Genomic DNA, 15,742 nt, shown 5'->3' with positions numbered 1-15,742 from the left:
ATACCATTATTTCAAAGTGAAAGAAAAAAATATAAATCAGTTTTCTAAATTGCAATTTAGACCCACCTCCAAACCAAACCTAGGACACTCAGCACGGTTATAGGTTCAAGAAACCAAGGCTTTTTCTTCCCCTTTATTGAGGTTTTACGATGCTTTGAAATCCAACCCTTTGATGGGAAAATTAAAATTAAACTGGCTTGCTTAAGGTCCCGCAACCAGGGCCAGACCCACACCTTCTCAATCCCAGTCCATTCCTGTTTCACCTCCTTCCTGTCCTCTCTAAACCTGTTCCCATGAAAGTGGCTTCTAGGTGCCCTTCCTTCCCCTACCCCATACCCAGTGCAGTGCTTTCTGCCTGATGAATAACCATGTGTTCGTTCTGCAGGTGCAAAGTTCCCCATTAAGTGGACAGCCCCCGAAGCAGCCCTGTATGGGAGGTTCACAATCAAGTCTGACGTGTGGTCTTTTGGAATCTTACTCACAGAGCTGGTCACCAAAGGAAGAGTGCCATACCCAGGTAAGAGCAAGACCTACGTAGCAGAAATGGGCTTCTGATTAGATGCTCATTTGAGACCATTTGGGGAAATCTTACCCAGTTTGCTTTCTAAGCCCCATCCTCAGCTTTCTGCTGAGCATGAGTTTGAAGAACACACACAGGTACTTAGCCAGAGAAAACCAGACCTGGGCACTGCTGCGATATGGTGACAAGCAGCCACCATGAAGTATGTGCCAAGTTTAAGGTAATTAGCAGCTGGTGTGAATGCTTCTGTTCCCCCAGTTCATGGAATCTCTCCTCCCTCGGTAGGGGTATGTGTTTGTGGCTCCTAAACAGAAATGTCACTGGCAGAGCTTCTGCCCAAATGGAGTTTGTAGACATGTCTGGGAAAGAGGAGAAAACCCCCACTGCTTTTTGATTACACTGTAGCATTGACCCATGGAGTGAACCTGGCAGGAAGATGCCAGGACCTGTTCTCTCTGTAGGCCCCAGCTCCAGATGGCCAAAGAGAGGAGAGGAACATGTGAAATGCACTGTAGAGACCACCCACTGCCTGTTGCTGAACAGGTCAAAATATGCTATACAAAACCAAGTATAATGTAAAGAAATTGGAGATTCTGAGACCCTGGAATTTATCTGTACTATCAGAATCATGCTATCCAAAGAAACCACGGGTTTAGGTTATCCATGCTTAAATTCATTAATTTAGACAGATGGTGATGTAAAGGACACTTGTGCCATTTCACCTCCACGCTTTAGTGGTTATATCACAGGGACGATCTGCTTTTTGAAATGTTAAGGACATATTTTTCAGTTACTGCTGAGGAAAGAAAGAACATAGCTTCCCCTCATTCCCAGCCCAAGAAAGGAGCTTAAGAAGAAGGGGGGGCAGGGAAGCGGTGATAGAAACGATAGCAAAGATTAATGAGGAATTTAGGTCTCTTGCAAATCCTGGGTTTGTAATTGTATCTTTGCAGTGAGAGGAGCCAGTGAGGGCAGATTAATTTGTAATCCCTTTGTTCGTTCTTTATGATTGTTTCTGGTCATCATCAGAGAGCACAGAGAAGTGCACATAAAGAGGATCTCTTTCTGGGTAGGTATAGCCTGGGGACTCCTAGGACAGCCAGGTTGGCATGGAGGTGTAATTGACAAATTCCCAGTCTCTGAAGTGCCAGCACCGGGCAGTTAGAGATGCGGGTGTAAGTCAGTTTTATTGATGCTGCAGCGGCTTCCGCTCCAGGCATGCATAAGTGGGCAGAGGCTGTGGGAACAGCCAAGCAGCCCAGAAGAAAGGGCTGCCCTGGAGGGGCTAGAGCACAACACGGGTGGTTTTGAATTGCCTCTCAACGGGGAAAATGTGCATGTCTCACAATTTTGAAGTTGCGAAGGAACCTCTTTTTTTATTGTCTGAATTTTGAACTAATTTCTTCCTGATCCCCCACCCACACCCCAGGTTTATAGTCACCTGGTGTGTTAAATGCAAGTGGGGGGAAAAGGTTGATATTGTTTTGCATTTCTGTGAAGCCTCTCCTTACAGTAACACAAAGCTGGTTTTTGTTTCTCGGGGTTGCACACAGAAGCCAAGACAAAGGGGTGGCTTCAGGGAAGGAAGGCAGGTGTATATTTCTGAAGGAGTCTTTCATCGGGTTTGGTTTTAGCGTAAAGAAAATGGCTTCATCTTACAACTTAGACTCATTCTTTCAGCGTAGCCTCACTAAGTGTGAACTGTGCCAGGCATTTTGCTCTTGCTGGGAAATCAGACAAATAGGACATTCACACTCTCAGCGCACATTGATTAGTACCTGCCTCCAGTTAGGCACTGTTCTAGGTGCAGGAGAGAGAACAGCTAGCAAATAAATAAATTTAGTTCCTGTACTCATGGAGCTTACAGTCAGATAGATAAACTACACGTCAAAGCCAGGGAGAAGCAGCCTTATTTTTTATTTATCATTGGAGGAAGTCATCCTCAAGGAATGGATTACTTGAATATACCCACTGTGGGTCCCAAATCTTAATTCTGATAATGGGGTCAGGGCACATGATTCAGGAATCTACATACAGCAGGTACTAAGAGGGGCCTTTCCCTCAGACTCCTGTGAGGATGGCAAAGGAGTTTGAAGTGAGAACTAAGTTCAGCTTATTGTGCACAGTTATGTCTATGAGCAATTGCTGTATGCAGTGGGCTTTGGTAATGGCCTCTGATTCTGTGGGCAGTGGGGAGAAGGGGCTGTGCGGGGAAGGCGAGTGAACCAAACCTTGGAAGGCGAGTGGGGTTTCCTCCAGTCGAGGGAGCAGGAAGAGCTTCCTAATCAGTTAGAGTCTGGCACGTGGGAAGGCACTGAGGCCTGGGAGGACAGGGCCAGTTCTAGGAGCCAAAGGATGAGTCTGAGGAGAAGAGGCCATGCGAGGTGAATGCATGGAGAAGGACTGGAAAGGTGGTCGAGAGCCAGTCATCGGGAGCCTCATGTGCTGCCACAGGGAGGCACCGTGTCAGCAGGGAGTGACGGAGCTGCTCCTCCCCCATAGAGAGCCGCAGGAAATGGTTCCCAGGCCTGTTCCTAGCCATGGGTGCTGCTTGGGTTTTGTTTTTTAACAAAGATATAATCATATTGGATTGGACTGTGAATCTGACAGAAAACTCTTCTTGAGGGAAAAGCTTTTGCTGAGGGATTGCAATAATAGGATTGTTACTTTACTGAAAGACAACAATTCCTAAGGAACAGATTCATTAAGCTTCATCCAGATGTCACTGTGAAAGGAAGGACATTCTTTTCTACGTGCTCGCTGTTTGTCAGTGTGGCCAAGTCAGTCAGTGTATGTTGAGGGGCACTTCTCATACTCTCCTGCATTATGTCTTTGTGCCTGTGGGTGGGCACCCCAGGACAGACTCCCAGGCCCCATCTGCCATGACTTCCATTCTACTTTTTTGTTGTTATTGTTGTTTTTGTTTTTGACCAGTAAGGGGATCGCAACGCTTGGCTTGGTGTGGTCAGCACCACGCTCAGCCAGTGAGCGCACCGGCCATCCCTATATAGGATCTGAACCCACCACCTCGGCACTACCAGTGCCGCACTCTCCTGAGTGAGCCATGGGGCCAGCCCCCCATTCTACATTTTGATGTAATAATTTCTCAGTTGGCCAGAGTGTATTTTCAAGTAATTCCTTTTTCAAGAACAGTAGGTGGCCGTACGTTTTCTGAGTTCTCCAAACCTGAGAATGGCTTTCTGTCACCTTGACGCATAGGAAAGTTACTTTGACTGATAGATGAGGATGGAGGTGGGGAAGGAGGAGGTAACCTATAAATGGTTTTATAAAAGCTTTCCAGGCATTTTTGCCCAGCATGGAAGAAGGTCCAGAAGTGAGCATCAGAGAAGGGACTTAGAATGGAGTATGTGAGGTGTGACCAAATAAAGAGTAAAAGGAATGAGAAGACAATAAAACATTGGATTGGTTGGTGAGTTAGCAAGCCTTGTCAAAGGAATGGATTAAAAGGAAGGGGAGGACAGTCTCTGAACGAGAACCTTGACACCAAAGAATAGTACTGACATGTGACGCTGAGTTTAACAGAGAAGTAGGGAAAAGGAGTTGCATCACCTTACCAGACGAGGAAGGTTGCTTCCAAGGTGTGTAGCTCTGTTCTATCAGTTCTCTGCTAGCAGCCTGACCTGAATGCATTCTCAGCATTGCAGTCTAACTTGCTTTGTTGTGAGCTGGGGTTCAGAACCATTCCTTGCATCAAAATTAGAACTGATTTTATAGTGGTGGATTGTTGTATATAAGAAACAAAAACACTTAAGTAAAAGCAGTTTTCTGGGGTTGATGCACAAAATCAGAGTTATGCATTTCAACCTGTCATTTCACCTTCAAAACCTCTCTCAAATCCTTTTCCTCTCTGCTTCCAGTCTCTCCCCACCTCCCTCCACCACTACCATTTTGTCATTGTCACCTACTGAGTGAATATCACGGAAATAGAGACCCAGTTATCTCACTCTCCTAGTTAAAAATGTCCAGGACTTCCCTTTGCCTTCCAGATAAACTCCAGAAGCCCTTAGTTTGGCATAGTCCTTCATAACTCTGCCTTCAATTATTCCACAAACATTTATTGAGCGCCTACTATATGCCAGATACTGTTCCAGGTGCCAGGAATACAGCAGTGAACCAACAAATAGTCCTGCCCTTAAAAATTTTCATTCTTTTTAAGGGCTGGCCGATTGCTCAGTTGGTTAAAGCACAGCCTTATAACACTAAGATCATGGGTTCAGTTCCCCAAACTGGCCAGCCAAAAAAAAAAAAACTTTCATTCTTCTCGGAGGAAACAAACAATAAACGAAGGTAAATAAGCAAAATGTATTGCGCGTTGGCTGGCAGTAATGGCTAGGGAGAAAAATGAAACGGGGAAGGGAATAGAGGTGACAAGGGAGGGCCTCACTGGGAAGGTGCCATCTGAGTACAGATCTGAAGGAAGAGTAAAGACTAGAGACTTGAGCCCAGGAGGTACCTGGGGGTGGAGACTTTCGTGGTGGGAAAGGAGAAGGGTGAATACAGAGCGCCAAGACCCTGCAGAACCACAGGAAGCCAGTGTGGCTGCAGGAGGTCCCCAAGGTCCCAGAGGCAGATCAGATCAGGCCTTTCTAGGTCATTGTTAGGACTTTTGATCTACTCTCAGTGAGAAGGGAAATAAGGGGCATTGAGCATGAGAGTGACATGGCCTAACTTACAATTTCTCTCTTGCCGTCCCCCACCCTTCACACTCTACCCCAGACCTGCCAAGAGATCTCTCTTGAACATGCAAGTCTCTCTTCTTGGCTGCTCTGTCTGTCTCAGAATCCTTCAGAGCCCAACCAAATGTCACGTCTTTTGCAAAATCTTCCCCATGTCCAGACCAAATGTGCTGCCCCTTCCGCTTGCTTCTGTGACACCTGGTACAATTTTGTTGAAGTACCTGTTTATGTATCTGTATTGCGCAGTAGCTCTGCACTCTTTGAGGAGAACATAGCTACTTTTATGTATTCCCCATGCCCACAGTGTCTGCCCCATAGTAGACTCTCAAGAGGTATAAGTGAATGAATGAATGAATGAGAAAGAAAAAAAAACGAAAACCAAAAAACCATGGGATTTTTGAAACAAGATTTTAAAATTTGGCCCATAGCCTGCAAAAGCCTTCTAACTGTATTCCATCTTCTTCACACCTAGATATAATATGTATTTTCCCAGCCATGAGGTACCCTCTGTCCTCAAAGTTGTTCTGGGAAACTGACCCTGCTGTGATCAGTTTAGGCACCATGTTCCAGCATCAGTCTAGGCAGAATGTCTGGCCATTCTGTGCCCTGGCTCTTAACTGAACACCTGCTTTGTGTATTTGGTGGGGTCTGACAGCATATGAAGATTCTCTTAAGCAAATTGTGTTTATTCATACATTTGGAGCACTTTCAAATCATTCAACAAGTGGCAGCCACTTGACTTTCTTGAACACTTCAAGTCACTTGATAAATGACTTGAGATAAGGGGAATTAGCAAAACTAGTAGTGCCTTCCTTAAAGAATTTCAAGTCCCACCCTGGTCCTCCTTCTGCCTTAGAGCCCTGAACCTCTGTGTTCAACATGCCTGAAGGAGCAGACTTTTCAAAGGAAAGGAAGAGGTTAAGACTCTCCAGCCAGGAGGACAGTGGGAAGTAGGATGAAACCCCTAATCTTAGCCAAGGGTGCAATGTCCTCTGCCCTCCCTGCCCTTGTTGGTCCCTGGGGCTTTTCCTTCAGCTCATGATGTTTTCTCAGAGAGAGAATCCTGCCTGGAATACCCAGAGGTCATGCTGTCCCCTCCCCCTACAAGTTTACTCTTGGCCAGTGTGGCTGGTGAGAGGAGGAGAGAACAGGGAGGACAGCCAGACAGGGACTTCTGGCTCCTGGGCCCTGCATTCTGCTGCCCTTCATTTTCTGTTGTGCAGTGTCACAGCCTTCCTCATGGGCACCCTCACCCTCTTTGTCACTGCTCTTTTCTGTGAGAAAGGAGTTCTTCATAATATCATATTATCAACTTTAAATAGCCTTTGAGTATTGTGATACCTGAGTAGCCGTCATTTCTGTATTTATTAATATAGAGGGCTTAAGAGAAACAGCTGCCCTGAGGTTATCTGGTAAGACAGGGAAAGAGAAACAAAATTAATCCTTATTGTACCTCTCAAGAGCAGTCTTTTATTTTCATCTATACTCTTTGATCAGCATTTCTCTGCCAAAAATTTTTACTTTGATCCTATACCAAAACCTAATTTGAAGCCTCGTGCTTGCTGTAAGATACCTGGAGCACATGAGGCTCTGAGCAATGCGATGGTGCAGGCTCGTGCTGAGCAAAACCAGCAGCTCACCCGTTCTCCTTCCCGGCACTAGCGCAGCACCATGCAACACAGGAGTACACAGACGGGCTTCTTACAGGGTCTACGCAGAGAAACAAAGGGAGCCTCACACAGAAGACCTTATGCACAATATAGTATAATTTCTTTTGAATAGAAAGCTCAGTTTGCAAAAGTAATTTGGATGTCTGATAACCTGAACATCATTCCCCTTGTTAAAAGTGCTTCATTATTCACACGGCACAAAAATCCAAGTTCTTGCAATTCATAGTTAAATCCAGATGCCTACATGAACGGATAACAGTTAAAATTGCCAATTGTGCAGATATGGCCCCTCTGAGATCCATATAGGGAAGCTGCACAAATGGAAAGCTATAAAACACAAACATCCTTCCTTCATAGAAGACGTTTTCAAACAGCTGAAAGCACAGTAAATGTTGAGGTATTTAGTTGACAAATGGAGAAACTGAGGCCAGAAGAAGTCACGTCAGCTGCTGAGACATGCAAAGTCAGAAGTCAAGAAGTGGCATCTAGTTCGGTATTTTGCCAATGGAAGTGATTTTTATTCCTTCCCTAAAGAATCTGAAAGAAGAGGGGAGGCTCTACTGAGTTAATGTACAGCACAAAGAAAAGGAACAGAAAAGTTGAAAAGAAAAAGAGAGGAAAAATCAAAAAGGAGAGAAGGGAAAATAAAACACATACACGAGAGTAGACATTGTTGGCAACCTTACAGAATTGGGGTTTGAAAGCGAGAGTTGGAAACTTGACTTCTAAGTTTGCTGGAGGAAGCCAGCAAAATGATTTAGGAAGGATAATCTAGTCATTTGGCAGGAAGTGAGTACAGTCCTGTTGGCTGGAGAATCTCAACTGCAGTGTTTTGGGCAGGCTGACTAAAAGTAATGCTATATCAGGGACCATGCTTGAAAGCCTAAAATCCAAGGTGACGGGGCTCCCACGGAGGACACGGGGAAGAGGGGTTCAAAGGCAAACCCCCACACAATGGACCTCCGGTTTTTTGTGGACTGAGTACCGTTGAGTTGGACCTTGTGAGAGTGACCCATGGAAATGGCCCGATTTCCTGACTGACTCTAGCGAAGAGATAGCAGGAGGGGCAAGTTGCTGTGGTGGGGCTAGGAGAGCAGAGGAGGGGGTTGGAAGGAAACCAGGCAGTGGTCTCTGTGCTTGCTGGCTGCCCAGCCCTGACCTCTTCCCTGACACAGGCTGGGAACCAGGGAACACACACACGGTGTGCATATGGCACTTCCCACAGTCAGGCCCCACTGGCTGGTGGGGACCGCCCCTGCTGCTGGAAAACGGTCTCTACTGCAGCTCCCACTAGGAAACCTGGAGGCCTAAAGTGTTGATGACAGTGTTTCTCTAAAACGTGCCCAGACACCATGTTTTAAAGTTTCTGTCTCTTCTGTTTCTCCCCTGGCCCTCTCCCCACTGACAAAGGAAGAAAAAGAAAAACACTCATAGGCATTCTCCTCCCTATCTGTCTGCCTCTTCTGTTGGAAGGATGGTAAAAAGATTCTTCTCTCCAGTGTCCCCTTGTCCCTCAAAACCTTCCTGACCACGCCAGTGCCCACGCTCATGTAAATCCCTTCCCATTCACTGCCCTTTACCTACCAGGTATTAGGTAAAACCATTGTCTTGAGAAAAAGTGGCTAAAAAAGAGGAGATAACAGTTTTCTCTCTAACAAAAATATAATACCACCTAAAAAGAAAAAATTAAATAGGCTCATTTTTATGATAGTGTACGTTTACAAAAAAAGCCATTTGCCAGAAGAGAAATTCTTGGAAAAAAATATGATTTTCAAAGTTCTTATAACTGAGCGTATTATTTTTAAATGTTAACACAATCCATTTAATTTATTATTGTTTGTAAAATAAAATCCAGCCCACACCTTGGTGTGTGGGCATATCTCAACTGTGCAGTTAACGTCGCAGTACACACTGTAAAGGCGCCAGGTCTGCGGGTCAGCCATGTGGGTTCTGGCTCATGGATGGCTGGAAAAGAGCTAGTTCCATTCTAGTTGTCATTGTCAGCCAAGGGCATTGTTGAATATCCCACTTTTCTGGCAAAGCTGTCATTGGTATGTTTCTACTTGGCCCAGTGCGTGGAATGTTTCCATGTGCTCCTCATGCTCAGAGAGGTCTGGGGAAAAGAAGGCATGAGAAGAGAAGGAAGAGGGATGCAGGCAGGGAAAGAGGTGGAGAGCGAGAAAGAACATGTGCATGAGCCGTGTCCAGTGTGGGCCAAGTGACAGCTCCGTACCACGGCGCCACATGCCCAGGAAGCAGCTGCCTCAGGAGATGCTACATGCTGAGGTGCAAGTTGCCATATCTGCTGTGTCCAAGGCTTGGGCTGAGCACTGGAAAAATAGGCTTGACCCAAGTGGCCGATTAAACTTTCCATTGGCAGAGAGTGAATTAGGAGGTGTTTTGTTTGTTTTAAAAAGTGAAATCTTTCCATTTGAGGAGTTTGTTTTTTAATAAAATGAAACATTTACTGACATAAGTGCCACAGAGCAATGGGAAAGTGATTAATTAAACCCTGTGGTGCCATTTTGGACGGAGTCTCAGCAACAGAATAAAGCATTTGGAGGCATTCTGGGGGGTTGTAACCACTTCCAGAAGGGCCTGTCATACCTTGAGGTTGAAACCTTCAGCCTGTCTTTCCTCCAGTTCCTACAGGCTCCTGGCGGGAGCAGAGACAAGAGGGATTCCTGCAGGTACAGGCACTATGGTTTCCAAAATATTATGAAACCAAGCACTGTACAAAAATATGTGGCAAAGAACACACTTTGGAGAATGCCTGTCCCGATGTGTGATTGTACTCTCTTCCTAACCTTTCTGGGGCATATGTATGAAAAGATAAAAACAGTAAATAGCCTCACATCAGGTCAGGTTTTATGGCCAGATGAGGTGAGTTCAGATCAGTTTTGCTGCCAGGTGAGTTATGTTTTCAGAGCTTTTTGGATTTTGGAATTCTGGATGAGGAAATGCTGTCCTCTGTCCCTTACTCTGTTTGTCTAGAGCACTGCAGGAAAAGGCTGCCTTTCATTCTCCAAGCTGCTCCACGTTCCTCCCCTTGTTTCCAGCTTCCCACCCAGATCCTGAGTTTTCAGCAGTTGAAGGAGGATTTAAGCTAATTAAGCCACAGAGCAGACGTCTCTCCCTTCAAACACCCAACTAAAGAAGGCGCCTGTATATATTAAGTGAAATAAGCCAGGCACAGAAAGAGAAATACCTCATGTTCTCCCTTATTTGTGGTAGCTAATAAAAATAAATAAATAAATACACAAATGAACGAGGGGTGGGGAGAAGACACAGCAATCACAGTTCCTTGAACTTGCTAAGACAAGTGAACAGATATGATGTTGATGGGGGAGGGGAAAGAGGGAGGAAAAGAAGGAATTGGTAAAGGGACACGAAAATCAACTATATTGTATATTGATAAATTAAAATAATTTTTAAAATTTTGAAAAAAGGGTTACACAGCTTATTGCCCTAAATAAGATATGAAGAAGAGAGTATTAGCCATGTAGAACTGGATCCACTCTCATTAAATCCAATTTTTAAAAAAAAGAAAAAAGAAAAGAAGGCACCTGTAAAGACATGTGTGGCACTGTGTCCCTTTACTGAAGGGACCCAGACTCCTTCACCAAACTCTCTCCCTGAAATAAGGGGTTGCCCTAACATGCGAGTGAGGTTATTGTACAATAGTTAGATTGAAGGCATATTTCAATACAGCAGAAATAATATATAGATTTGATCACCTCAAAACTATAAGGGCAGAGAATAAGAAAGCATCCTAAAAAGGTTTGGACCAACATGTGACTGACAGGGTCGGGGTTGACAGCAAGGAGGAGCCAGGATACACCCAGCTCCAAAAGTAACAACACAATAAAGAGAATTGGCAACAGATCCAAACATCTGAGTGTCCCAACCCAGGCGGACAGGGTTGTGCTCTGGGCCCTGTGCCTCTGAGCAGGCTGACAGGTTCCTAGCTAGCAGGTTGCCGTTTCCTCCAGAATTCAAGGGAGCTACTTGCATATGTTATGTTCCTGCTGTAGTCCTGGAAGACAGGGGAAGAAACCTAGGTCTCTGCATGGCTCCAAATCACTTTCTTGCTTTCGTAAATTAACGAGGTCTGAAATTGGGGAGGATTCCAGATTACAGGCTTGGGGCCAAGGAGCAGCCAAAGCATATAAGGGCTTGGCAGGAAGATGGTAGAATGTGATATGGCAAGAAAAGGAGGAAAAATTAGAGAATGGTGCGTGGCAGTAGTTGGGAAAGAGGTCAAGGCATTTGCCTCACCCTGAGTACGCTGTTTCCTGTGCTGTCAAAAAGGCCGCATGCGGGTGGCTACCTTCTCTCAAGGGTTAGCAGGCTCCCACCATGTCTTCTTTTAGTGCTGTGCAGCCTGATGTGTCAACACTAGTCAGTTCCCCCAGAGGGTCAGGAGGGTCCCAAGTGATAGACGACCTGACTGAAGTCATTGCTAACACAGGCACTGGAGAGGCCCTGTCTCATCAAAGTCACCAAACCTTGGGGTACTGTGGGGTCACTGGGCCAAATGGTGCCCAGCCATGATGGCAGATCTGGACAGGGGGGCACCAGGAGTTCTGCCAAGCACGAGGAAAACTAACTGGTGAAGTTCATGAATGTTATAAACAAGGGGCAGTGTGCTTTCATCCCACAGGGATTTTTTTTTTTTCGTCTGCTTTATTCATATATTTTTGTCAGCCTAATTGAAGTATTATGTAAATTATACAGAAGATTGTACATAAAATTATACAGAATATTATACAGAATATTCAAAATAATCGAATTATTATGTAAATCCAACAGTTTTAAGAATCCAATTCAATGAGCTCTGACAAACAGAAACAGTCATACCACCACATACATGATAGAGGACAGGCATCAGAAGACTGCAGCTTCTGGGCCAAATCTGGCTCCCAGCCTGTTTTTGTTTTGTACTTTTTTAAAGGGTTGTAAAAAGAAGATGTCAACAGGAATCATATGCAACTCGCCAAAAATATTCTCTGGCCCTTTACAGGAGAAATTCGCTGGCCCCTGGTACAGAGCATGTCCGTCACCCCTCAAGGTTGCCTCTCGCCCCTTTGCAGACATTCCTCCCCTCCCCTCTGGAAACCACTGACCTGCTTTCTATCGATGTAGTTTTGCCTTTTCTAGAATTTTATATAAATGAAATCATGCAATATGTTGCCTTTTATGTCTGGTTTCTTTCACTTATAATGCTTTTGAGATTCATCATCTGGGCTTCAGCGCTTTTATTTTTGAGTTGTATGGTATCCCACTAAAGGCAGGGTCCAACTCCTGGGTGAGGTGGGGCCCCTCCACATGTCTTACTCATGTGCAGGCTCAGAGTAGAAGAAGGGCATGCCAGGCGCGGTGGTCAGGGCCTGCAGCCGGAGGTCCCCGCTCTCACTGTGCTTGTCTTTGCAGGCATGAACAACCGCGAGGTGCTGGAGCAGGTGGAGCGCGGCTACAGGATGCCCTGTCCACAGGACTGCCCCATCTCCCTGCACGAGCTCATGATCCACTGCTGGAAAAAGGACCCCGAGGAGCGTCCCACTTTTGAGTACTTGCAGGGCTTCCTGGAAGACTACTTTACTGCCACAGAGCCCCAGTACCAACCTGGTGAAAACCTGTAAGACCCAGGTCTGCAGAGAGATGCCTTGTCCCAGAGGCTTCCCCACCCCCTCCCCATTAGCTTTCAATTCCGTAGCCAGCTGCTCCTGAGCAGAGCAGCGAGAACCGTCCAGGATCAGATTGCATGTGACTCTGAAGCTGACGAACTTCCATGGCCCTCATTAATGACACTTGTCCCCAATTCCGAACCTCCTCTGTGAAGCATTCAAGACAGAACCTTGTTATTTCTCAGACTTTGGAAAATGCATTGTATTGATGTTATGTAAAAGGCCAAACCTCTGTTCATTGTAAATAGTTACTCCAGTGCCAACGATCCTAGTGCTTTCCTTTTTTTAAAATGCAAATCCTATGTGATTTTAACTCTGTCTTCACCTGATTCAACTAAAAAAAAGTATTATTTTCCAAAAGTGGCCTCTTTGTCTAAAACAATAAAATTTTTTTTCATGTTTTAACAAAAAACAATCAGGATAGGTGTTTGTTTTTTCCTTTTTATAAATATGAATATATATAATATATATGTCCCTGTACATAGACCATGTGGGTGCTAATGTGGAGACCATGGCCAACCTGCACCACAAAGCTACGGGATCCAGAGTGAGGATTTTACTGCAAAATCTGCATCAAAGCACTGGTGTTATTTTAAAAACCAGTGGCCTCATTTTTGGCTCTTACAAAGCATGATTTTTTTTTCATTTGGTTTGCACTTTTTTTTGTTCATGACTGTATCTGTGGGTGGTTGTTACTTTGACTCTTTTCAGAACCCCCCAAGGAGCTGAATTCACAAGTTCCGTTACCAGTATTTGCTTCAACTTACTAGGATTTATTCTTGAAACTTAGAAGTGAGCATATTTAAGCAAGCAAATGGCCGATACTACCAAGGGAACTGGAAGATGGATACCACACAAACTTCTTTTATAAAAATATGAATGCTGAAATGTTTCAGACATTTTTAATTTAATAAACCTTGTAACCACATTTAAATGGTCTAAATCCCATAGCATTGTAGTCATGTCAACCTGCTAAACTTTCTCAAGCAGCTAAAATTTGCGGGGACGGTAAGGGTGGGGGGTTGTATATTTCCCATTGTAAAATAAGTGTTTTAAATGTCCTGTACTTCTAATGAATGATTTTCTATATGTCCGAGAGTTCTCCAGTGGAATAACTATGCACTGCTTTACATTTCATGGGGATGCACAAAAAAATGTATTACATTTTTAGTTGCTGTTTGTACCAACCTTGAATTACATATGTTTAGCAACAACAAATCAAAAATCCTTTTCCATTGAGTTTTTAATACTTAGTAGCAACTCTGAAGTCTTAATTCCTTTTTTGTTATGATTTCTTTGTGAGTTTACATTTTTTAATTGTTTAACTTTCTTAACTTAGTAATTAAAAAGAGCATTTTACATTTGATTTTTTTTTTTTTTTTTTTTTGGTCATTTGTTTATATCATGGACAATACTCTAGTAGTTCCGTGGCATATCTGTCTCACACCAGATGGTAAGGAATCACCTGGTGAATTTAGCCATTGTGCAATGATTTCCAAATGACAGAAATATTCAGAACATCTGGAGAGTCTTCCCCACCCCCAAAAGGCTAGGCTATTGTCTGGCTAATTCAGAGGATTGTTAAAGCAAGACTAGGCATACCTTAACATTTTATTAGACATTTTCTCTAACTGGAATTTGCTATGTCCCACTTGTACGAGAAAGAGCAATTACAAGAAGAATCTTTCTTGTCCTAGAGTCAGTATATATGTTTTCGAATGTTCTTCCGCTTCTATAATGCAGTTGCTCAGCAGGGAGATGATCTGGAGTGGTAGAAAACACAGTGGGTGGACCCCAGCTTCCTGTCTGGGCCTGGCTCTGAGATCACCTGGCTGCGGGACTTTGAGCAACTGCCTGCATCTCTTGCTTTCAGGGCCTGTCTGTGCAAATGAGGGGGTTGGGTAAGATTCACCCTTACGTCCCTACAGCTCTAGGAGCCTGTGTGTGATTCTAAGATCAATCAATGATGTCATGTGGAGTCATACAAGGAGGACAGTTTTTTTGTTGAAATAACCTTTATGTTTAGAAAGGGTTTCCAAGATCTTTAAAAAAAAGTGAAACAGGGATTTTGTGGTTAACCAAAAATTTGTGGTATTGTTTTTGGTATTAATACTTGTACAATTGGTAAATTGATTTAAAAATGCCAAAGATCTTATTACATATAATTATTATCACATTCTTGGGCGATTTATTAACATGTTCTAGATATTTTTAAAGGTAACTTTGATTTTAATCCTCACATTTCACTAGGTTGGAGAATTTGCAAATATTCTCTGAAGGATTTTTATGTTTTGATTCATTCAAGAAAATCTGAAAAAATAACCTGTTTTAAACAGAGATTCTTTAAGAAAAAATATAGTGTTTTCAAATCAAAGTACAGCATTTAATTCATCAGTTGAGTTCATTGTGAATTTTTTTATATGAAGCAAAACTAAGGCCTTTGGTCAGCTCAAGGGCACTCTTCCAAAATGCAGCATGCCAGAACTGTTCTGATATGCTTAGAGCAGATCTAAAGAATAAAAGTAAAAGAGTAGCTATAAGTAAAAAGAAATCGGAGACATTTTGTTTTTTTCTTCTAAGAGCCTGATGTGCTATCAAGAGATATTCCTGAGGTAGACCGAATGGAATGTCACCTCCAGGGAATCCCAACACCTCCCAAGAAGCCTCTCCCTAACAAGGTATAGCAGTTTGGGGTAGGAACTTGCTGACCAGAAAGTTCTTATTAAGAAAGAAAAGTATCACCTTGGTGTCAAGTGATGGTGTGATATTTTTTGTCTTTAGTAACCTGGTAGTGAATAAGTATTTTCCCATTCCCTGAGGAGAGCTGGCATCTGACACTGCTCTGCTGGGTAGGAAGTCTTCCTAATAAACTGTTTCTTTTTACTTTTTAAGAATCAGTTAATAAACTAGTGGAGAAGACAATTTACAAAGCTCTGACATTGTAAACTGCGACAAAAAGATATCTGTTCACCCCATTCTCACGGCAGCTCACATTCTCCTCTGATGCTGCCTGGTTCACATGCGCAGAAGGCTGGGAGGACCAGAGTCCTGAGTAGATGCAGGGTCCCACATGTTAGAGCATCAAGATATACAGACTGGGGCAAACAATGCTTTTGGCTCTGCCACAGTTGTGGCACAGAAAGGTTTATGGGGCACCAGGCATTTCCA

General features: G+C 43.9%; 1 protein-coding gene across 5 annotated transcripts in view; it reads left to right on the top strand.

Annotated features, from left to right (window-relative positions):
- The window catches only part of FYN (FYN proto-oncogene, Src family tyrosine kinase), a 209,034-nt gene extending 196,101 nt beyond the window's left edge, over positions 1–12,933 (top strand). For all 5 annotated transcript variants that reach the window (XM_063096817.1, XM_063096819.1, XM_063096821.1 and 2 more), the window contains 2 exons: positions 386–517; positions 12,321–12,933. In XM_063096817.1, the coding sequence (XP_062952887.1) occupies positions 386–517; positions 12,321–12,529 (341 nt within the window). In that variant the 3' untranslated portion in view covers positions 12,530–12,933. The remainder of the gene's footprint in view (positions 1–385; positions 518–12,320) is intronic.
- Positions 12,934–15,742: the final 2,809 nt, after the last annotated feature.

This window comes from Cynocephalus volans, chromosome 5, assembly GCF_027409185.1.
Source record: "Cynocephalus volans isolate mCynVol1 chromosome 5, mCynVol1.pri, whole genome shotgun sequence".
Classification (NCBI taxonomy): Eukaryota; Metazoa; Chordata; class Mammalia; order Dermoptera; family Cynocephalidae; genus Cynocephalus; species Cynocephalus volans.
The sequence above is the reverse complement of the archived record's forward strand: the minus strand, read 5'-3'. Positions and strand labels throughout refer to the sequence as shown.